At 31.7% G+C, this 25,987-nt stretch overlaps 2 protein-coding genes across 2 annotated transcripts in view; one reads left to right on the top strand and one right to left on the bottom strand.

The window, feature by feature from the left end:
• The window catches only part of LOC113517068 (integrin beta-6-like), a 58,613-nt gene extending 43,219 nt beyond the window's left edge, over window positions 1-15,394 (top strand). The window contains exon 7 of the mRNA XM_026901609.3: window positions 12,559-15,394. The gene's annotated coding sequence lies outside the window, so the exon portion shown is untranslated. The remainder of the gene's footprint in view (window positions 1-12,558) is intronic.
• Window positions 15,395-15,726: 332 nt separating this feature from the next.
• Window positions 15,727-25,987, bottom strand: part of LOC113517024 (serine/threonine-protein kinase 26) — a 102,511-nt gene continuing 92,250 nt past the window's right edge. The window contains 8 exon segments of the mRNA XM_052901893.1: window positions 15,727-19,768; window positions 20,186-20,266; window positions 20,841-20,951; window positions 22,209-22,304; window positions 23,334-23,477; window positions 24,280-24,422; window positions 24,835-24,998; window positions 25,637-25,782. Of these exon segments, the coding sequence (XP_052757853.1) occupies window positions 20,186-20,266; window positions 20,841-20,951; window positions 22,209-22,304; window positions 23,334-23,477; window positions 24,280-24,422; window positions 24,835-24,998; window positions 25,637-25,782 (885 nt within the window). The 3' untranslated portion in view covers window positions 15,727-19,768.

Raw genomic sequence — 25,987 nt, 5'->3', positions numbered from 1 at the left:
CGAAAAGTAGCCAACAGAATCTGTCTTCCTGTTGAACTGTTACTAAGAAATCGGTGACTTACCACTTAATATACCTAAGTCGATATCCACATTAGTGTACTACAAAGATTCCTGAAATGAAGAAATTATTAATAATCATACCTATACATTTTATGTGGAGGAAGATAAATTGACTACTGTAATTTATTCAAGTTATTTACAAAAATAAAAATGCATTTCTTCAAGATGTGTGCTTAAAAAAATATATATACTAGCTTTACCCATGACTTCGTCCACGTGACGGGAATATGTTTACTGATCGGGATAAAAAGTAGCCTATATCCTTGTCCATTCCATATAGTATATGTATATCCAATTTCATAGTAACTGATTAAGCCGTTATGGTGCTATAAGTTTACATACAACAAATTCACTTCCACATTATAAGGATTATGTCTTCAAAAATGTTTAAAATGTTTCTCATTACTATCGTATCAGTTGAATAAACAATGCGATGAAAATGTTCTTGAACATGCTTCAATGTCAAGGCTATTGAATTCGACCCGTTAAAAACATACGTGTTACGACATATTGGAATTATTAATGATAGCCATAATATAAAATAGAAGATATAAGTTGTGATTGACGATCAAATAGGTACCAACAGCGAAGAACAACTACGAATGTAAAAAAATCAAATTAAAAAGAGACAAAACAAATTGGTTAAGCTGAGGATTTTTCTCTAGTAATCATCGTAGTAAGAAACTTGGAAAAGAATTTAGATCATAATGACAACTCATTAATAACAGTAATTTAAGACAGTAGATGACATCTGTGTCAGGTGATACGTTTTATACAATTTTTTCGTAACACCATAAAAACTCTCGGTAACTCTGGAATACTGATTTAAGTTGTCTGATAATTAAATTATTTATTTATTAATACTGATTATCTCACCATGTGGTCCCGGTATAGAATAGCCCAGCTCTTCCATTCCCGTGGGTGTTGTAAGAGGCGACGGGAACTTAATGGTAGAGGGATGGACAGCAGCGTCCCTCTTAAAACATCTCTAAAGCCTAACTGCAGTTACCAACTCGCTTGCCAAGCGTGGCAACTGGCATAACACCCCTTATGGAAGTCTTATGTTCAACAGTGGACAGTTATTGACCGAAATGACAATGCCATGACTTATTATCTAATAATTTAAAACTTGCAACAGTATTAGGATGTTTGTTCAGTCATTCTAAAACCGCTGTACAGGTTTTAATGTTTGATACACAAATATACCATATTATACCGGAATAACTCTCAAACTCTCAGGATACTTTGATATTTGAGCAAAACCGCAAACTACTGTTAGCATTTAATATTTATTATAATATTTTTTTTTATGATATTTAAATGTAGGTACTTAATGACATCACTATTTCCCTAGTGGTCATAATAGTAATAATGAATCATAGATTAGTATAGCGCAATAAATTGTGCCGTCGAGAAAAACCATAACTCAAATAAAACGGAATAAAAATGAAGTAAAAAGCTGCATGTTTTACGCCTTTAATTTATGAAGGTTGTTAAGGGTCCACTTTACTGCAATAGTTTCCTTTTTGCTTGACAGTTGCAGTGGAATGTTTAGTGTCGCATAAATGTGTTCTCGAAATTAATATTCGTTTAGTCAATTTAATATTTTTTTTTTCTAATTGTATTAGGTTTGATTATTTTCGATTGTTCAGGGTCAAACGCTCAAAGTCCAAATCAATCAAATACATGATTTTTGTTGTCCATGAAAAGTATGATCAAATTCGGTTCAGAATTGGGAAATACACATTACGTATAATATTGTGTACAATAGAGAATAGAATAGAATACATATCACGTGTAAAATATAAAAAAGAACAGTCGAATTGAACTTCTCCTTTATGAAATTGGTTGAAAAAGTATAAAATAATTGATGCGATAAGATTTCTTGTCTTAACATACACAATTAAATATTTTTCTTACTTAATTCATGTTATCAAAAATGAAACCTATTTCCAATAATAAAATATTATATTATAAACTAATAATTAACTCTATTATACATTATATTATAAGGTTAATTAATAATAAATACATTTACGTGCAACAATTTATTGTATTTTATGTGTATAGGTATTTCGATATAAGCATGTACAATACAACACATGTGGCGCCAGTCTGGGCGGCTAGCGTATCTTGTTGAGAATTAAAATAAACGATGCCCTTTTATAGTTTAGAAAAATAAATAACAACCGCAATTTCCACAATCTTGGCAATTGAATACAATAAGTATATGTACAAGCAGAAATAAATATACTCGTAGGTAGGTAGGTATTTATATTTTATTAGAAAATGCCCAGTTTCTTTTAATTTTCCCCCTTTTATTACGACCTTTAAATTAAAAATAAATCCTAATTGTAAAGCTTTACCAGAAAGAGAAACTGTACAAAAGTCGTCTACAGGAGTGCTTCTATCCCAGTCGTGTTTCTACTGCTGGCCTGTGCTTGCATAGCTGTGTTATAGTTTAAAGTCTGGAATATAATAGTGAAGTTACAAAGTACAGAAGCATCACACCTTAATCCTCAGGAATGATTTAGTCTATTTTATGAATTCATTGTATTATTTACATCTAGAGGCATCAGTTACCATTTCTCTTAATTGACCTGTCAGTTTTTTACCAGCCTGAATTGAATTATTGCATTATTCATGAAATAATAATTTTCCTGAATACAAAAATACCTGTGATTTAGTCAAAAACAAATCAATATAATTCCTTTTCCTTTGTTTGCTATTTGGAAATTATTCAATCACAAACAATAAGGAAAACTAGATGTAGGTTAGGTACCCAATAACTAGTGAATCATCGTCGATGATTGACCGCCGCAGGCTGTTAATATTTTTTTATTGCGTCATTATGTTGTAAGCAGTGCAAGTACATGAACCTCTAAGTTTCTAAACGTCGTAAATTATATTGGATTTTCTTATTTTATAACTTAATCACTTATAGTAATCAGTAAGTAAGAAATGAGTAAATTAGTAGTTATTATTAACAAAATTTCACGAATGAAATAGTCATTTCAACTGTTTATTTGTTTTTTTACCAGACGACTTTGTCCTCACCATTCCTTAGCTAATTATTGATCCTTTTTTTTTCGATTTTGTCAGATTTTTTCAATACAATTTTGTCGACTTACTTGTCCTACCTTAGTTAAATAGAACTAGGTAGATGCACGTAAGTTTATCTTACATAGAAAAAATAAACCAGTATAAAAAAGAATCAAGAAATGCCATGCGTAGGAGGTTGTGAAAACAAGACGAGCGAGTTCGTAAACTCGTTTATAGAAAAGAAGTGCATTTTATACATATACATAGTAGGTACCTACATAGTAGGTACCTACGTAAAGTCACGTAGAACAACAAACATACTCGTAGACTGTGCATAATAAAATAAACTTTATATACGATGCATAAAATGATAATTATCTCGGTAACTTATCACTACAATGAACTGTGTCAACTATGACTGATTCTATCAGTTATCATCATCAAACATTATATTAGCCTAAGATATTCATAATACAACCAAAAACTACACATTGAGATTTGTATCATAGATTTTATCTGAATCATTTTAATAGAATATTCTACTAGTCAAATTTAACATTCTTTCTAAACTACTTAAAAAAAGAGGTAAATTTTTTTGTTATTTGTCGGCTTATATTTCTTTGAAAATACGCAGTATCACTGACACACATATATCACTCTCTTAAATAGAAAATTATTTCGATTTCGCCTTCATTTTCAGAGTGGGTGTCAAGTTACTAAACCGTATAAAAATACTTTTAATACGAAATTAACATATATTAATACAAAAATCATGAGAAATATCAATTTTATTTAATATTTTTAAATTTATAAATTTAATATTAGTTTAGCTTTGACTTAAAAAATCTTACTCAATACAATTATTTCACGTTATAAACTTCCAAAATGTTAAGTATCATCCTCACCATACTGTATCGCACGGATTATAAAATTACACTATTTTTAATATTAATTTTATACAACTATATAATTTATATGCAATTCGAATTATGACATTAATTAAAATTTCCTTTAAATTTTTAGTTTATCTTGACAAATGACTTTTTAAACTTTCTATCATAAAAAAAAGAAAGCTAAATCTCTTTAATAGATACTAGTGCAGTATAATGTTATCTATGATATAGGTAGTTCTTTAATCCATCTATTCTGACATTTTAATGCATCGTTAGTCCCCCTTTCTGTTCGTTTACATTAATTTAGGGACCGGTTGGTACAATGTCGCATTGGACATATATATATATATATATATATATATATATATATATATATATATATATATATATATATATATATATATATATATATATATATATATATAGCGCTTAGGTATACTTACCTGCATATGATACCATTAACATTGCATCAATATATTTATTTATTAGCTGTATCCCGCAACTTCGTTCGTGTAAATCAGCACATAAAGTATCCTATGTGCTAAGTTAGGATATAATCTACCCATGTACCAAAATTAATTCCCTATCCATTGTTACAAATTTTCACATTTATTATATTAATAGGATTTATTTCAGGCAACACATTTATAAACATAGACCCATGGATAAATACCTTATAGTCTAACATTGCTTAATTTGGGTCTCGGTGGCTTTATATAATACTCGTATGTTCAGTAGTATATTTTAATTTATTTATTCTTTATTATACACAAAAAATTACAAACATATAATATATATTAAATAAAGATGTACTTAACAGGCGAGCTTAACTCTGTAAGATTTCTCTTCCAGCAAACCTTGAATGGAAAAGAACATTAATTACATTTATTATATTTATTTATCATATAGGTAAAAACAGTCTCATCTTATATTTATAATCTTATTTGTCAATTTAAATTTAAATTCATGCAGAATACCTGTACGTACATAGCACGTAATTCTTAAAGAAGTTTTGTTAAATGATTTTCGTAGATAGGACAAACGTCTACTAATAATACATCTAACAGAACGTGTAGGCATAGTAAGACCAATAGAGCCCATGAAATGCAATCATAACTGTTTATTAATTAGTATTGTAATAAAACAGAGAAAACGTTAAATTTGCACCTCAAGCCTCAAGTTACGATTGATTGTGTCTCTAATCGAACAATGTTATTTGTGTTTCTAGGTTAGTTTATGCTTTTTATTACAGTTTCACCTATTTAAAATTACTTACCTTTGTTCATTTCTTTGTTACTATGACTGTTTTACTCCTAGTTCACCTTTAACTTCCATATAAGTGCATATATCTACTTCCTAATCCATTATCGTTGCAAATGTCTTATTAATAGTATTTATATTTTACGACGTATTGATTGAAAAGGATAAAAAACTAGCTTGTGTCCTTCCCCATGCCAAATATTACATATATTTTCTTAACGATTGGTTAAGCCAATAAGGTACCAAGGCAACAAATAAACTTACTTTCACATTTATAGTAAGGATTATGCCTACTATCCGTAATAAAATTGATAATCTCACAAGGAAGACAAAATGTACATTTTTGGATTACGCTATATAGATTACAACCACATACCGAAACATAAAGTAGTATTACTCAATTGTGTACGATGCCTACAATAAATTAGATATTATGATGCGACATAAAATTACGTAATGTAATTTGATAAGAGTAGGAGTCGATGAACTTTTGTGATATGCACATTATAAGTATTTACTTTAATCAAAGACCTTTACGTAAAAAGATCCAGTCCTCTAATGCACCTTTAAGTAAGAGCAAATTCAATTTAGGTTCCTTAAATTTTTATATTCCTTCCTATCCTAGAATATAAAGTTACTACTGTATCTCAGAATTCCAAGATAAGTATATTAGGCAAAAGCAATTTATCAACTGTCGTCGTTTATAAATATGACACTCGAATCGACTTGCCTACATTTCAGATTTAATGTGGCAAGGAACGGATACAAACATCAAAATTATTTAAGTCGATTTAAAATGTGGATAGATATTGGATATCAAATAAACCATAAATGTACTAAGAGTCACGACTCTCAAATAATAGCGCCACGTATAATATCATGAGAGACCACTTACTCTATTTAAATACGCCAACATGGTCATATCTACAAAATTTTGTAAGATAATGATACCTATTTCTACCCAGGGGGGATCCATAAAACATCCACAGACACTACCTGACGAAATAATTTTCATACTAGATTTAATAGATACGCAAAATAAAGAAACCCTGCGGATAAATTCACTAAATAAACATGAGTACATATCGAATAATATTATATTTAATTATTCTAATAGTATAATTCAGAACATCCCACGGATAATGATCATTATCGTTTGGGATACTTGAAACAAATTAGGATGTCGAGGTCAAACTCATGTAGGTGTTGGTCATGCTCTCATTTGTGTATTCTTAATTTGCATTACATACGTCCAGGATGGAAACATAAATACAATCTGGGAACTGTCTAGACGTCCATTTATATCTGTATAAATCGATTGTGTTCAGCTATAAAAGCTGACACTAAAATATACTTGAATCTTACTTACATTTTACTTCCTCTGTTAGATCAACAACATATTTTTATACAATAGGTGCATAAATAAATAATTGTAACAAGTATTTTTAATTAGTGCTTATGTGACGCTTGATCATTTGGCTGATAGTAAAACTCTTATTTTATAATCCTCCTCGAGCCTCAAATCTGTTATAAACAAATTACATTACTGAAACATATACGGTAACTCGGTTTTGTCCAAATATATTCTATCATAAACCTGTAGTTGTAATTACTCGGTTACCATCATAATTTGTCAATAGTTATCACGCTTGGCAGGGAGGTTAGCAACCGCAGTTAGGTGGGCCGTCAGCTTGTTTGCCATTTAAGTTGTATAAAAAAAAAAAACTTTAGTGCCGTTTTAAGAGGGATGCTGTTGCCCACCCCTCGAGCATTAAATTTCCTTAATCGTCTTTCAGGACACCCACGGGAAAGTTAGTCAGTGTTCTCAGCTTTTTCTACTTTCCAAGAAATAAGTTTTTGTATTTGTAAACGATTCGTCATAATTCTTTACCAATTTAGTAAGTACTTCAATAGATACCAACTTTGTACCTAATTTATAAAGGCGGACGTGATTTCATTCTGCTATACCACGAATGTAGGTAATTCCTATACATAAGGAATTCTTAGAATGCGCTTCAGACACAATTCATTTATTTTGGTTGCTGGTATTATTTTATTACAAGAAATATAGAGCTATACTTAATTATGACCACATTCGTTATATATATAGTATAATCACAGTTCAAAGAACGCTTCCCTGTATACTGTGGTACAGTAATTAATTCTAAACTATAGTAAGAACTACTTATATGTGCCTGCTAATCTGTTATGTTTCTAATATTATATATTAACTGAAAGGTAGTCAGTTTTTTCATCCGTTCATTACGTTAACACAATAAAATTTCTTGAAATTTGAAAATTTGTAGAATTAAATTATTGAAATAGTAGAAATACTTGAATAGAAGCTTCCATAATCATGAATATCAAAATATATTTTAATTTAAGATAACATATCTTCATCTACTTTACAGCCATTTCAGTAATTTATTTGAATAAATCAATTTTGTATTTTAAAGTCGATTTTTAGTGAAACAAAATCCAAAATTCTGGTACAAAATGAATGTACCATATTACCAAATTCGATGCAGGCCATTATTTAAAGAAACCGGTGACCGGTTTAGCGGTAGCACCTGTCGTGATCTCTGTAACTAAGTCAATGGCCGCGATCATACCAAACTTAAGTTAATTTTTTGTTTATATAATTTACTGAAATCATTAAATAATAGTAAGTAATTTAAATTTATTATAATGGTACTTTCGTTTTAGTATCTTAAAACATTACTGATTTTTTATATATGCTTATTTACATAGCAAATATATATTTATATGTGATGATATTGATCCCTCGATAAATATTTTGAATCAATTCAAAAAAGTCTTGAAAGATATCTTACAGAAGGCATACGCTATGGAGTGGTTCAGTAGGCACCCACATATGTTTCAGTAAACCTGTTGCAATAACTATCAAAATGTTATCGAAATAAAAACATTCCAAAATTAAAATATATTCCTAGATTAAAATACACAAACGATAGCATTTCTAAGTAGGCATAAATTCCCTAATCATAATAAATGGAAAAAAAACATTCAGAAAAACCTAGTGTCTACTGATTTAAAATAAAGGTAAATGTAATTTTATTTAATCTTTTTTGTAAAATAAGATATAGCTTATCACATATATAGGTCGACTTTGAAAAACAAATGTTTTACGTTTAGTTGTTTGCGGTCTCATCCAGCTGTGCGTTACTGTTACACGCCATTTTATAAATCATCAGAAAATTGAGTCATACATAAGCATATAATGTTTGTATTTTTATTGGTTTGTGATAATAAAATAATACATACTCTTTCAACAAATATGATGATTAAAATCCCATTTATATATATCTATTTAAATAAAGAATAATCATGTATCTAGGTTTTGTAGCTATGTACTTATTTAAATATTTAATAATATTATTTTACAAATAAAAAAATAATATTTATTAGCATTTTATAAGGAAACTAATTATCAAAATTATTTACAATCGAAAAAATTGCATGAAAATTACAGAAATATTTGTATATATAGTGTAGTAGATGTTAATCTTACAATTTACAATAAAAAATAGATACACATACAAGTCTTAAAAGTTTATACTTAAAAAATATATAAATGTGTACATATCTAGCTATTCTAATAGTCTATGACAGAGACGATCGTACATGGTACATAATTTATTGAAATTATGTAGAGTTTAACAAGTAATTAACTATTTAAATATACGTAGAACGTATTAATTACCTTAAAATTACGTTCCAAGTTCGACTACTTTTTTGTGACATCGTAACAAATTCTATTTTATATCTTAACAATCGAAAAACAATACCAACGCTCGTGTTAATCATTGGTTGTTGACCATATTTGTTTTGCCACAGCTAAAATCAAAATTTAAAGAAAAAATTTAAAACTTTTTAGTGCTTTTACAAAATGACAATACTTCATTATTAACACAACATTTGTTTTTACTTTACCCAAACCGTTGATATTCTTGGAATTTTAATTTAAAAAAATAACTCTGAATTCAACAAAGACGGACAAGACCTTCTGGACATTTATGCGTCCAGTGCCCATTCGATACCGAGACGAACTTACAAAGTTACGATAAGAGGTCATAAGCAGGTCATCCAGTCGCAGGATGTCTTGTACTCAAACAAAGAACTCTTGTCCGTCTGCATCCCAGAACACAAAATACATAGGTATTTATAACTGACAATGTAATGAAAACCTATTTCTTTTTCGTCCATCAACATAAAAATTATCAATTTATTGCTTTTCATTATGAGAAAATGTTCATAGTTCAATCATGTAGTTACTCACTCACTAATTTCTAACGAGTCGTTCCTATATGAATGGATGCTGTGTTGTACTTAATAAGCAGCTACGTTTTATGGTCACGTCTTTATTTATTCATCGCTGGAGTTGGTTATCTAAGCACCTGTTAATAGATCATTAAGGATAATACATACAGGCGTCTGCATACCAACATAATAATTAAATAAATGCAAACTATATTATTATACAAGTGATAACTATAGCTATGGTACTGGGTCATAATTAGTAGATACAATTTTGCTTGCTTTAGATATGCTCTATAAAACTTTTAATACTCTTATTAGATATTTACAAATTCAAAAGAATTTTAAGGCGAGGGCACAAACAAATACAGTCAAAATGAAAGCCACTTACTGTTTCGAAGCATTGTTTTACTTAATTTTATTTATGAACTGAACCTATAATTATTGTGTTAGGTATCATGTAAAATATCTACAAATTCTCGCTATTTTTTTATCATAAATCAATAGGGCAGAACAAATTCAGACAAATTAAGGACTTCTTCCTTTTAGAAGTATTGTTTTGTTTAGTTTAAACTAAACAATAAAATTAAAATTAATTTTGCAATAAAATTAATTTCAAATTAAATAAAATTAATTTCAAATTAAATAAAATTAATTTCAAATTAAATAAAATTAATTTCAAATTAAATAAAATTAATTTCAAATAAAATAAAATTAATTTCAAATTAAATAAAATTAATTTCAAATTAAATAAAATTAATTTCAAATTAAATAAAATTAATTTCAAATTAAATTTACGATACTAACAAAATTCACACATAATTTTTTTTATTAAGTTTTGTAATAGATTCTACACATTCTCGCACTTTTGTTATCGTAAAGCAACGGCCAGAAACAAATTCGGTTTTTGACGCTTAAAATAATCGTCTATAGTCTACATAAACACGTCTATAGTCTGTATACACAAATAAAAATAAACAACATAAACAAAATTATTTACTGATGAAGATTTCATAATACAACAACATAATGCATAAAGTAAAGCAACATCAAAAGCAAATTAACATGCTGAGAAACAAGTTCGCTGGCGCTTTATAGAACTGTGCGTATAATTAAACAGCCTAGATGTACTTATAGTATTTCAGACGAGGCTGGCATGGCAGGTAAGGCAACCATAACGAGGTGTGCCAATCCATTAATTTACAACTGCGACTTTGCGAAACCACAAAATCGTATAACAGTAATGTAACTTTAATATATTATATACGAGTATGTAAGATACCTAGTTGATATCATTAAGCACGAATTGCTTAATGAGAATACATTATTTGTACTGACCGAGTGGGTGGGTAATTTCTGTTAGCCAATTGTATAATCCAATCATTGATACTCAAAGCGTTCTCACATAAGCTGTAAGATTCCTCTATATGTTCTCAAGGATTGAACCATAATAAATCCCAAAAAGAAGCATTTAAGTTTCGTGTGTCACATAATGCAAAAAATAAAATAGTTTTATTAGGTAGATCAATAATAAAATTTAGAATGAGTGCTGAATTTAACCTTAATAGTATAGGAAATATAATATATATTTCCTATATATATTATATTTCAATTTACATAAGAATCAATAGTATAAAAACTACACCTATTTTTATGTGATTTTCATCCTTACTAATATTATAAATGTTAAAGTGACTTTACTTGTTTGTAACCTTATAGCGCCTTAACGGCTTTATCAATAACTATGAAATTAGTATACACATATATGAGAATAAAAAAAATTATCCCGGTCAGTAAACATATCTCGATTACGCCGACAAAGTCACAGGTAAAAGCTAGTTAAGTAAATAATTTAATAAATATGAAACCAGAAATATCTTCTCCTTTCCAAAGGGGCTAGTGCCCAAAACAAGTTTGAGAACCTCTGGTATAAGCAGTTGGACGGATGCATACTGCAATTCGAAATTTAATTGAACTCACGACCTCTGTCTGTAATCGTATTATCTGCAATATTCACCGATGATGGATGAAATTCTAAGACGTAGCAAAACTGAGGTAACAATTTTTAAGTAAACTAAGTAAAAGTGACCAAGCAGACTATATCACAATATAGACATTTTATTCTGCTCTTGATTCATATTTTTTATACAGAAATCGTTAGTATACTTTTAAAGGAGTGCTTAATAATCACTGACCATTTTCCAAAGGGCATTGAGATGAAAAAACCAAAATAAAATTTAGAGTTTCCCATACTGTGCCCAAACTCACTTGATAAACATTTTTATCTTTACACAAACTTATCGTTAATAAGTTCGTATTAATACTTTATTATAGAATACTAACAAGATCTTACAAAAATATGTAGCTATTTTAATATTTTATAGAATTATTGAAATACCAATCGGCGTACAAATAATTTTGTGTCAGAGACGTACTTACCTCCGCGCTTGTCTTAGAATTATCATTTATCGTTTTAGTTCATTCTAATAAAATAATAATATGCCAGTTATACATCAAATTAATTTGTGTAAAAGTTATACTCCTTAACAAAAAAAAAACAACATATAAAGATACATCTACCTACTTATTTTACTTAAGGCATAATTATCTAATAAATTATAACTATAAAACAAGTAATAATTTGTGTCAATATTTATTCTCTTGTAAATCATAAACCATGCAACGCGAAAGTTTAACGTTATTAAATGCTTATTATAAAATAGACCAAGTCTTTATAAGGAGGTCAATGTTCGTTACTCTTGTACGAGCCACTTTTTTTGCCAACGAGCATCCGCTTTCTTTCCGTTCATTGCAAAACCCTGAGGCAAATTAATGTTCCTGATAAGTTCATTGGTTGTCAATTCACATACGTCATCTCACTAAGGCATCTGCAAACAGTAGTTTACTTGACTTTCAGATGTGACCGCGAACTAACACGGTTGAGTCACATTCTGCGTCACAATTGACTCACACAGGCATGCGCTCTTCCCTCGTAATATTAATGTGTTATTTTTCCTTTCCATAGGTGTTACCTTCTGGCTGATTCATCGAGATGGACGATTATGGGGTCAATAAATGGTATTCAAAAGACGATATGAGAATTATCGACCATTTTGAAAATCCACTTTAGTCCCCTTATTGCGGTCCTGTTGACCGCTGCCCATTCCAACACTGCCTGTGATCCAACACCACGATATTATGATGAAGAAATTGCACTCGTCCGGTGTTCGTGTCACAAACTAGATTACGTTATACATATATAATGTAGAGTGTAAATGTGTATGTAACGCTCTGTGATATATAAGACGATTAGGTAAGAGTGACTCATCGCCCAATGTACAAGTTATATTTGATATAAACAATCTGTTCACGACAGTATGTTGACAAACAGACAATATGTCTATATGTTCATTTGAATAGATTACACGTGATTCTGATGTCATAGTATAATATCCAAAGTTACCATTATCATAAAAATGGATGGTAGAAAAAACTGATTGATAAATGATTTGCAGTTAGAGTGAAAGCATCTAGAAAGTAGAATAGTTGTTAGTGAATTATATGGATGTGTGGGTGTCACAGTATGCAGCCGTGGGCACAATAATTCTGAGAGATGGAGACCAACGGCACGTGAATAACGGGTTTTTTTCCAACTCGAAGACATAATTTACTTAGGCAGAGCTAAGCGGAATATAATTAATAGAATAACAATGATACGTTTTGGTTCCATGTTTGTTTTTCATGAGTATATTTATAACTTGACAGTAGGTATGAGCATAGTGAGTCTTTGTATTCGTTTTACAATTGTCGCAACAATTTATGATAGCATTTTTTTTTTATTATTTTGCCATATCAGCAAACAAGTTCCTATGAAAGATAAATTATGAGAAATTATTTGTTTACGTTTTAGTAGATATTTTTTAGACATAATTGGTAATATTTTTCATAATATATAATAATAACTATAGAAATTTGTTTTTGCTTTTTGGCATTGGTGCACCAAAGTTGACAGTATTTAATCAAAAAGTATTACAAAATATGAAAATAAAAAATAGAACATCAATCGATATTTGAAAACATTTTAGGTACAAAGGTACTACTCATATTTAAAGACTTGTAGCAAATGCATTTTTTTATTTCATTAATCTATAGATAATAATCAGGTATACACATACTTATACCTATTTATCTATAGGTACTTACTGAATTATTATATTTAGATACCCCATAATGTATTATATGACTAGAGAAGTAACATTTAGTTAAAGAATAGTTATATAGAACTGTTTAGTATAATTTTAATTTCTTGTATATATTTGTGTATGTAGGCATTAACCATATAGATACCTAATATGTTTCAGAATAATTTGTGAAAATATTTGTACTTATTTTATTTTATAATTAATGATAATTTGCAATCAAAATTACCGTGAACGATTTACTTACTGGTTAAATAAAACTAGTGATGCAACGAACAGGTATTTACCTACCTATCCACTAAAAATAGAATATAAAATAAAGGTTTAAAAAAATAAAAGATTCCAAGAAGTTGAAGGTTGCCCAGTAATGTAATAATAAAAATTTATCATTTTTCTTTTTTTCTTTTTATTATACATAATAACCTTTGACACCGAGAATTTCTGTTAACCGAGGAGTTCCTTTGGTAATATTTTATTTGTGTATAATATGAGCATACTATAAAAAGTAACTTTCCTGATTATTTCAATTTTTTTCAATATCTTCACCAAACTGGTTGTTTTTACGAAAACTTCAAAAAAAAAAGAAAATATTTATCAAATACAAATATTTGTGTTGTACCTATTCGTTGAATCGCTAAATAATACTACTAATATAAACAACGGATTAAAAAGAATAAAAATGATCAATGTTGATTAATAAGTAGTTTGACACGGTGACAAGATGAGAAAAGACGAAAAAATTCAAACATGCATTACTAAAATGGTGTAAGAAAATGGTACACCATTTTAATAAGCATGGGAATCCCAAGTTATTCTTTTTTTTATCGTGATTCTTTCTATATTTCTTGTATTTTTAAAAAGGCGCTTTTAACATCAATTTTGTCTAAATCCTGGGTACTATTGTAAATATTATATGAAGTACCCGTCTATAGGGAGATAAGAATATATTACCTAATAACTAATTGTATATAATGTTACTAATGAAACTAGATACGTATAATTAAGTATTATTATTTTACTATATTAATCGATGGAACAATAAAGAAATCAAAATTTATATTTACCAGTATATTCGAGGATGCATATTCATTACTGATTGGTTAAAATTTAAAATATCTTTCAAGAACACCCTCAGTTCTGCATTCATATTCATTAGGCAAGGAATTTTACTGCGCGTGGGCAAGTGTGTGCAAATACACTTTTGGGTGGTCCCAACTTTTTTATATGTAGATACCTAATTCATTGTTTCAAGTTATTACAGAAATAATTAACACAAGAAAAGTTTATATCAATGTGAATTTATTTGTAATAATTATGTTCTTGACGTATTATTTTTTTTTTTTTATATAATGTGCTTATTTTTATTTGTCTGGGACAATTTTATTTTGTATATAAATATAAATAATCATACATCACATACTTAGTAATTTATGTCGTGTATCTCATTCATTTTAATATCCCTATCATGTATCTAATTAATTTATATTAAATTCTAAAATAGAAAAAGGTATAGATTAAGTTATGCTTTTCTATATTTGTTGTCTATGATAATATTAACAAGCATAAAAAACGATCAGTAAGTATTAATAGTAATCATTTCTATTTTTGTAAATTTATATCATCTGTGTAATTTTAAGCTAGTCAATAAAACATCGAAAATCATTCCTTTGGTTTCATTTATAAATACCTACTACAATCAATTATATGTCAAAAGTAGAGAGATAGATATTTTTGATCATTCTCAATAATCTCTCAATGAAACCTTTACTCAACACCACACTGCTTATTCATGAAAATACGTATTCAATTACGTTTTATTTGACCAGAAAACTAATATCTTCATCAATGATTACTTGACCAACTTCATGGCAATTTTAAAATTTCTCTATCTCTCCATCTGTATGAAAATATATATGTGTATGATTTGAATATTCAACTACTTAACTAATTATGTCAGATAAATATAATATGAAGAAGGTAAATAAAACAAAATCTTCCAAAATTAAATAACTTCTTTATTCCGAGTCAAATTTGTTTCCTACGTAAACGTGTTAGAATGACAGACGCCGTAACATTAATTGACCATTACACTAATGGTACGCGCCGTTAGCTTCAACTTGGTGCACGAGTGGAGGGCCGGTGACTTTATTTCAATATGCGGTGTTGCTTCGCGCGTCACGTTTCGAGGAATCCGCACACATGTGCATACATACCATGTGCACTCCCATATCTTTAATTAGCCTCCGATATCAACGCTTGATATTTATACCACGCCGTCGAGCCACGAGCTAATATATACGAGTGAATTCGCAAAAAGTGACCCGCGAACAACACATCTAACAGAGAACAACTACCGGTTTCAATACAGACTTTATTATAATAATATAGAATTTATTTTAACTATGCATTTATGATCACAAATACCCATGAACCGAACGACGTCGTCCTCTACATTCTCCAACATCTGATGACAATAACAACTACGCTCCGCTACCGGGCACTGGCAGCCTGAATAGCGGCCGCTAGAGGTCGCCTCGTCGCCTCTATTCAACCACCCAGCGCGGTGATGTCGAACATGTCTTTCTACGATCCAATGCCATGAACACCTAATTTTTATCAATAATCAACAATTATCGCCCACCTCTAACACTAATCGCTTCAATTACCGTAAGTAATCAAGTGGAAAAATAATTTTTGATTCATCGAAATTAACATCTCCCATGCTCGATACACATGACGAAACAAAAAGTCAAGGCAAAATATGCCAGTCGGGAGTGAAACCCATTGCTTATACTACACATCAGAGGCAATATTAGTAACCTTTCTACGTTCAAACAGCAGCAAGGTGAATCAGGACACTAGAAACTAGTTGAAAATAGTTTGGGCCCCACTCCGGACTGCACAGAGATAGGTTAATTGGAAAGACATTATCTACTCTCCATATGCTTATAAGAACACTTCATAAACAGCTTCTTTATATTATACTACACAATTTATACATTTATAATAAGGTTTACATTTTTACACAGCATTAATAATTGTTTTGTTGTCTTCATAATAATATATCTTAAATACTCCCAATTGCTAAATATTGTCGCATGTTAAGCATGTTTTTATTTATATCGACACCGAATGGTCGTTGGTGCCTGAATACTTTATCCACAAATACACTTTTCCGATTCGCCCTACAACCACTTATTTCTCTTCGTGTAAAATCAATAGAAATAAAACTTTTTTTTTTCACATTATTTTCAGAATAAAATATTAGTAACTAATTAATTTAAATCGGTAAGTAGCCAAATACATAATTAAAAACTAAGTTTTGATAATTAATCTAAGAAATTTATAACAATTTTTATAACGTATGTATGTAGTTCACAGATGTTCAAAACTCACAATGTTGAATCGAAAACACAAGTTACAAAACAATAAAATCTATAAATGCTGACAATGCTGTCTTTTGTCTGGAATGACACTTAAAACAGAATGTACACAAAGTTTCATAACATCTCTTTAAAACATACAATATGTTAGAATTTAGAACAGTGATCACAACAAAAATCAGACTATACAAAAAACTCATGTTAGTAAAAAATATTTTAGAAAAAAAAAATTATGGCAAAATATTGGCGAAGTGTAGCATAACAGCTCTCCACGAATATTTAAAGTTACATTTCCAATACGTTTGCAAAACAAACTCAAGCATTCAACAAACAGCCGCTGACAATAATTATACTACGTAATAATAACGACTCACAGTGAAAACTAAACACACGGCCTCTCGACCACATTAGTACATCTACGAACAAATGGTGACGAATACAGTATAAATAAACATTCGCTAAAACTTTATATAGAACGGATAGAACAAAACATAGTTCAATACACTGAATAACCATCAATAGTCGTTAGCATGACAATAACATGATGCGTGGTGTGAACTAAGTGATATTTACATAAATAACGTATACAATATAAAATATGTTAAGACATAACCATCTTTAAGTATTCATTATGTTATATTTTTTTATCTATAACACTATGGCATTGCAACTTTGTGACTCTGTTGCTACACGCGTCGACGCTCGGCATATAAAATGGCATAAGACAAATAAAATGGTTCTGAAAAATGGCTTCTAAATGACTATTATAAATATTAAATCCAAATGAATGCTTTTTGTGTTAGGCCATTTTCAATGTTCGATGCGTCTCCATTCAATATTCACAAAGGCGTGATAGCGAATACCCCAATACGTTACTGGCTACGAGCGTCTAGAAATTTCTCGACGGCTATGATAAAAATAAATTTAAGATGTTAGCTTTCAAGATTATTTAAATATGTAAGGAAAAACATGCAAAGGAAATCTAAGTGTGACTTTATTTGCGCATTATCCTAATGCGATTCACGACTATCTGAGAGGTATATATCGTCCATTTTATAGTAAACCTGTTCAAAGTAACATCAGCATAGAAATTACAATTGTGATCCAAATCTATTCACTGATATGGCCTTTCTAAACAAATAGGAAACAAATCTATCAGTAAATACATACCTGTTACCGCGCGTATAAGAAAAAACGAGACATCAGAAGTTGCTGTCTTGTTCTATCTCGTGAATATGGCAGCTCTAAGGCATCTATTGATAGATTCGTTTATCACTTGCTTAGGAGGACTAACCCGACCGGTAATTTGTATAAATTAGAAACGAATTCTCAACTACACATAAGAAAGAACGATACAACACGTTTGGCCTCTCATTCTTTTACGTGTACGTGTAGCATAATACCTAGTATTAAGAAAGCGATTCGTATAGCACTTATACTGTGCCTGTTGGGTAATATTTTCATTAAATTACTCAAAGAGTTACAACTTGGTTCTACATTAATAAATGTAGTTAATCAAAAGTATTGTCCGATGACAATATATGAAGATGCAAACACATCGTTTACATGCTCTAGCCTTGGAGGACCCCTTGATTCTTAATTCTCTCTGCTTACCTCTTAAAAGACAAATACAATGAAATGCTATGATCTCCATTATGTTGCTATTAACTTAAAAAAGAAAGGTTCAATGTATTTTTCAATACAATCCGTATTTTTCATGTGTATTTCACACGACATGGTCGCCGGTCGAAAATTTTAAATAAAATAATTAAAAATAAAATGAAATCAAAAAAATAATCGAGCGATGTATACTCACGACACAGCCGTGAACCGCGTTCATGAATTAGGGCTCCTACGGAGTTCGAAACTAGTCGGGCATCGCCGAATTTAAAATGTAAATTAAGCGGACATAAATAATTACAATATTTAATCAAAATTCGTCTTTTTGTATAAAACGTTCAATTTATCATTCGACAGTAATTTTGACTAACAATGATCTCGTACGGCAGTTAAAATAAATTTTATATTGAAAGTCGAAATTTAAACAATTCTATCTGTTAACATGACAGTTTTTTGTATTGTAAACTTGTCTGATTTATTGTTTAGAAAAACAATATAGTATCACAATCGTAATAACATATTTACAATACCCTAAACTATTGCACATTACTTAGGTGTTACTCGATTAAATTTGTTTAAAATCCTGGTATTCGATCATAAATATTGAATTGTCTCATAAAATAAACTAACATACAAAAAATAGCAGTTAATATCGACAAAGATACTAATGAAATACTAGAAAATAAAAAGATTTCACGTATAGAAGCGGACGCGTAAAATCTGTAACACTCAGATGAATTTCAAGTTGAAACTCAGGGTGAATTTAGAAAGATTCCTTGCTATGTATGCCAAACGATTTTAATCACAATTATTCTTGGCCCTACGTTTACTAGGCAAGATTATACCGCCGAGAATGGACGATAGTTCACACAAAGTATCCAGATGGCACTGTCGACGCGACAGCAGAAATTACAGACATACGGACAGTCAGTATCCAGAGATCGGGTGACGTGTGGTGCAGCGAGAGATAAGGTGGCGGTGTTTGAACTGGCGGCGGCGTGTAGCAGAGGCGCCGCCCAGAGATTATAAGTCCCTGCAGATGATAATAATATATATTTCTCACATTTGCTCAGAAATTATCACATTTGTGGGCGTCATAGTACACTCTGTAATGACTATGGGGCCATTCATGCCCATAGGCGGCGATGACCACTTTCCATTAGACATGCTATTAACGTGTTTACCATAGCGCACAAAAATTATATCATAATTAAAAAAATTGCTCCTGATTCAAAGGTATTTATCAAATGTTCCCACGCTCAGGAACTGACGTATGTCGCGTTTCGTCTCATTTAACACATTGTTATAGAAACTTGTTTATATATTTTGTATAAATGGTAACAGAAAACATTGGGGATCTGCGACTAATTTTATATGGATTGATGTACATACAACATATTATAAGAACATGAAAATAAAAACAATCAATTGCAAACTATGTGTCACATACCTAACTCATCCACTGTTGTGAAGACGCATTGTGTGAGGGGGTCGAAGGTTGGTGGGACTGCGTGGCCACCCTCTGTACCACCTGCAAAGTAAAAACATCGTAATAAATATTTTTTATTGTCCACCCCCAATAATATCTAAATATATATTTAGCAAAAAAAAGATCAAAAATAAGGATAGGAGAGAGATAGAGATAGGATTAAGTCTTTATCGCTAAAAGCTATCTCTACTGGGCAACCATATTATAAGTTTTATGGATATTTTTCCCCCAGAGAAAACCAAATAAATAATGACAAAAATAATCACTTGTGTACAAGAAGAAATTATTTTCAGAAAAATAAACAATTATCAAAATACATTCATAATGATACGATATGTAGCGCAGAATAGCAGTGTGTGACGTAGATTGGCAGTGTGTGGCGTAGAGATGCAGTATATTGAGTAAAATGCCAGTGTGTAGCGTAGAATAGCAGTTTGTAGTGTAAAATAGCAGTGTGTGACGTATAACGGCAGTGTGGCGTAGAATGGCAGTGTGTGGCGTAGAATAGCAGTGTGTGGTGTAAAGTGGCAGTGTGTCGAATAGAATGGCAGTGTGTGGCGTAACGATATGTGGCGTTGTGTAACGTGGCATATCTTGGAGTCCGCATGAATAGTACCTGCTGCACAAAGGCGCGCGTGAGGTGAGGCGCGCTGCGCTCGGCCACCTCGAACGCCCGTCGTAACTCCTCGATGGCGGCCGCGCTGCCTGCGCCGTGCTTACGGGACAACTGTTGATAAAGAAAAATGTTTAATGACAACATCTTAATATATAAAAACGCACGATGTACGTTCACAAGTTCACGATGATCTCCGAAATTTTTTATGAGACCAAGCGTTTGATGGATCGTCTAGTACTATCTTACTAATATTTATTTGTTAATACTTTCGCACACATTTAAATATGTCTACAGGGCAGGTGTACTTAGTACCTCACGGCATTCTCTACCAATCAACCGCTACGCTAAACAGAGAGAAAGAGTAAATGGCGGTGCATTGGTCTAAGAAAATCAATTTGTAAATGAAATAAATATTTTGATATACAACAACATTATATAATAAAATTGTAACTAGACAATGTCTGTGCATGGGAGATATTTAAGCATAAAAATATGAAGGGTCTTAAAATGGACAAAACAACCCATAACAATATTTTTTTGAAATTCTGTTTGTATGTTTGATCCGCCATTATGTAAAAACTACTGCACCAAATTGCATGTAGTTGCCACAATTGTATCTGAAGATCTAATTTAATCTGATGTATGTTTTATCTTGATATACCATCTTGAAAGATTACAGCATGGGGTTTTTAGTAATGGAGACTGAGAATCCCATTGGCAATATACCCAACCAGGTCAACCTCCTCGCGGTTCCCCCGGAAACTAAGATGAATTCATCATGATGGGCTTTCATTCTCATCTATCACCCTTCACTGGTGCTCGGCAACGCAGGCAGGGTTCCATAATTTTCACCCATAAAAAAAAATACTGGTAATGCAGGTGTTCATAGGCCATGGTAGCCACTTGCCATAGGGTGGGCCGTATGCTTGTTTGCCACCTCAGTGGTATAAAAAAATCTAGAAGTGGTCTTTCCAAATTCAACACATTGTGTATGCAACACCCTCTTATCATCAGGAAGGCTGTATGCTCGTGTATAAAGAGCAACAAACTTTTGAGTATTTCATGACGAAGATATTCGCGTGATCGAAATTATTAACTGTGATAAATAGTAGCCATCTTCCCAAATTGCACACCTGATAGTTGAACCCTTAAAGCACCAAGAGGTAACAAAGAAACAAACACAGATTCATAAAAAAAAAATGAATATTCGAATATATTAATAATTAAGTTTGCTTGAATAAAAATTATTTTTTATGTTATATTTTTATGAACAATGGGGATACATTATGCATATATTTTAAACAAACCGACAGATCATACTTATTACTTAAATGATCTCTAATTTTTATTATAGAAGAGTTACCATACCTCGTTAAGTAGTGGATAGATAAGTTGCTGCAGATAGGGGTGTCTTCGCGCTTTGTTCTCTTCGCTGTTCGCCCCTCTGTGATCCAACGGTGTTGCCTGAAAATACAAACAATAAACATCAACTTTAAATTTAAACAAACAAACAACAAAATATTATTATTACTTAGTATTTTTTCATAAGATACTATCATCATCATATGGTATCAAAATACCATAATTCATTTTCACAAAAAAATCGGTCTACTGTATGGAATTAAAAAAATACCTCTCCTGTAATAATTTTGTTTGATTTCTAAAGTATGGCTTGATAAATATAATACAGATAAAAGCCTTTTACATCTTAATATATAAAAAAAACCCATGTCGCATTATTCATTTACGCTAATCTCAGACAGCACTTAACGTATTATAATGAAGTTATGTAAATGTTTGCTGTTTGCGCCATCTAGAAAGATATGATAAATTTTATCCTGATAAATAAAAAATGGGACCACTACGTGAGGATAGAAGGCAAAACGTTTGCCAGGTCATCTGGTAATAATATAAATATTATTCAATTGTCCATACTAAAAACTGGCAGTCATTGGCTTAACTATACCATCCGAGGCCCATGGTAAATTCATAGGATGGGGCCCTCATTTTAAATAAAAAATCTCAATATTGTAGTTTCATTTACGTACTTGTATATCACTAAATATGAGTCCATTTTTTGGTTTTGTTTGGAAACAGCTTGTTGAAATCTTGATAATTTATTTGTATAATTTGTGTATGTTCTTGCGTTTATCATCATCATCATCTCGCCACTACGTGTCCATTGCTGAACATAGCCCCCCCCCCCATAGTCTGCCATGTCCTTGTATTAATACGCTACAATTCTAAATATGAATAAATACAATTTTTTTTTCAAAATTATGCAATACATGTTTGATTATTTCTTAGGCCAGGGACCAATGATATTTTGCTAACTCTATCGCCCTATTGTTACGTTACTGCATATAATATACACATAAATATAATATGCTATATAAGATCACACATATAGTTATTATAAATATTAAACACTATCTCATTAGACAAGACCTGTAGTGACATCGTTGTAATCAATGAGTAAATAAATAAACTTACAGCTTTATTATAAACTACACTGTCCCTGTTCGAGGATTGGTGTTCTTGTCTATCCTTTCTCTCCTCCCTGTCTCTCTCTGCTCGCTCTCTTTCCCTCTCTTTGATGTTTCGCTGCTCGACCGACGCTTGCACCGACTGCCGTGCCTGTAAATATGTAAACATAAATGTTACTGCACAGAAATACCTTTGGGAATTTTGGAACTTTTGGAAATGGTTTCCAAGAGAATCACCATTTGTAACAATCCTCCCGGAGGAAGGTCTTTTTATTTGTAAAAATAAAATGGTAACACCGCCTACGCTACCGATATAGGATAGTGGAGCACCGATGATGATGATGACGATGATGGGGCAATGAATGGTGGTGATAGACAAAGATGAAACCAAGTCGTTAATCCATTGTGACAAATTAAAATTAAGTCGGCCTCCATTACTTACAATTCCTCTCCCCCTCCCGGAGAGAGAAGCCGATGTTAGTGCTGTATTTCCTTTAATGTCATGAAAATACAATAGTAACCCGCCTGCGCTGTCCGTATACGTTGACGGGACAGTAAGAGCTGATGTGGTAAGGATGAAAACAGGTCTGTAAGTCCATTGTGATGAATTCATCAAAAATTAACCATCCTATTGGAACCATGTAGGATCTTAGGGGAACCATGTAGAGGTAGACCTAACAGGTTAGTATGGGGGATAGGGATTGTTAGTAGTAGGAAATAGCAACCCCATTGCTAGCAATATAACCTATCAGGTCGACTTCCACGCAGTTGTACCTGGAAACCATCATGATTAATTCTTATTGAATTCGTCACAATAGTCTAAGGAACCTGCTTCCATCCCTCATTGGTGCTTCACCAACGTAACTGTTAGCTCAGGCAGGGTTAGCATTCCATTATCATCCAAAAAAAAAAATCAGGTAAGTGTTGTTGTACACAGAGGCATTTGTACTGACTGCGTGCTTGTCGTTGTTGTTGAGCGGTGCCGGCTTGTCGGGCGGCTTGTCGGCGGCGGGCGGCTCGCGCGCCGGCACCTGCGCCTGCACCGCGCCGTTCTGCTTCGGCAGCGGCGCCGCCGGCGACGTCGGCGACGGGATCGCTGCAACCACCGTACAAGCCAGTTATTTTATACTATATTTACAGTGTATACCATGTTTTTTATATGGTACTATATCGTAATCTAACGACTTGCCCTGGATTCGAACGGTTTTTTTTAAATAAATTGCAATCCATGTTACTTGCTGATAATGTGGCTATAAAAGAATTTTAAAATACATTTTTTTTTTTTTAATAACAGTAGTCTTTGAGTTTATACATTACAAACAAAAATTCAAATCTATTTAGTTTAGATAACATATCACCATCAGCTTTGTAATATTCGTGAAAGTTCCAAAAGCTATTTATTAAGAGAGAATATAGTAAATAAATATGGTATTATAGAAAGAGTTTAGTGCGAGAAGTATCCTCACTAAATCAACTATGTATTCTAAATGATATAATGTTACACTTACCAGCATCTTCAGCGGGCACTCGTCGCTTGTTATCATCTGGCAATTGCAGCGGCTGCAGCGGCGGCAGAGGCTGCGACTGGAGTGCTCTAGCGGTCGCACCGCCACGCACCGTCATGATCCATCCAGACTCGTCCGACTCACCGTCGCCGCGACTGCACTCCTCGCTGGAACCAGAAATTTGTAATGCTTAAAATAAAAGCACGTAACGCGCTGAATAGGAATACGTGACAATCTTTCCATCAATTACTGGGGTCAACTGGAGAAACAGATGGAGGAGGACCATTTATTTATAAGAAGGTAATAACTGTTGGTCCGTCATAGAATAGGACACCCCTTTCCGGCGAGTGTAGTAAGACGCGTGTAATGGAGAGCAAAGAATTAGCAGCAGCGTCCCTCTTAAAACATCTCCAAAGCCTAACTACGGTTGTCAATCCGCCGGCCAAGCTTGACAAATACAGGCAAAACCCCTTAAGGGGAGATTATGTTCAACAGTGGAAAATTAAAAACTGATATAATGATGATGGTGAAAACCTGTTGTAGACTACCATCCTCAGTTATGAGAATACCAACGTACAGAGAAGAATAAAAACAAAAATTATATATATAAGACAAGTTTAAAAACTATTTAAATAGTTAAAAATAAGAAAGAGCTATGTTTGTTCGAGCAATAATAAGGACATCAGATGAAACATGAAATAAATATGAAATGCGATAATGGATGCAGATATTGGGTACGTCGAGCAAGGGTTCTTAGACAGTACATGGTCAAAATATTTCACAACCTATAAATAAATATACTTACGAATCTGAATTTTCTGATTCTGTTTCACTCTCCTCACTCCTCTGCGCCTTCCACTTCTTATACCTATCTATAAGATCCATTAGATATGAATTCTTCTTTGCCTTCCTGATGAATTGGAACTTTAGTAATTCTTTTGCTGTCGGCCTCTGGAAAACGCAATATATGAAGTGTTTAAATTTTAAAGTTTTCGTTCCACCGTGTGATGTAAAAATAAGTAAATACGAAAATAGGTTACTACTACTCATTTTCACAGTAACGTAAACAGCAACCACTAAAACAAAACACAATCTAGCGAAGCAAGAGAAGGGAAACCCGAAATAAAAGCCTGTACGAAGTCACACGTCCATCGCG

This window comes from Galleria mellonella, unplaced genomic scaffold, assembly GCF_026898425.1.
Source record: "Galleria mellonella isolate WM207_F2 unplaced genomic scaffold, CSIRO_AGI_GalMel_v1 utg83, whole genome shotgun sequence".
Lineage (NCBI taxonomy): Eukaryota > Metazoa > Arthropoda > Insecta > Lepidoptera > Pyralidae > Galleria > Galleria mellonella.
The sequence above is the reverse complement of the archived record's forward strand: the minus strand, read 5'-3'. Positions and strand labels throughout refer to the sequence as shown.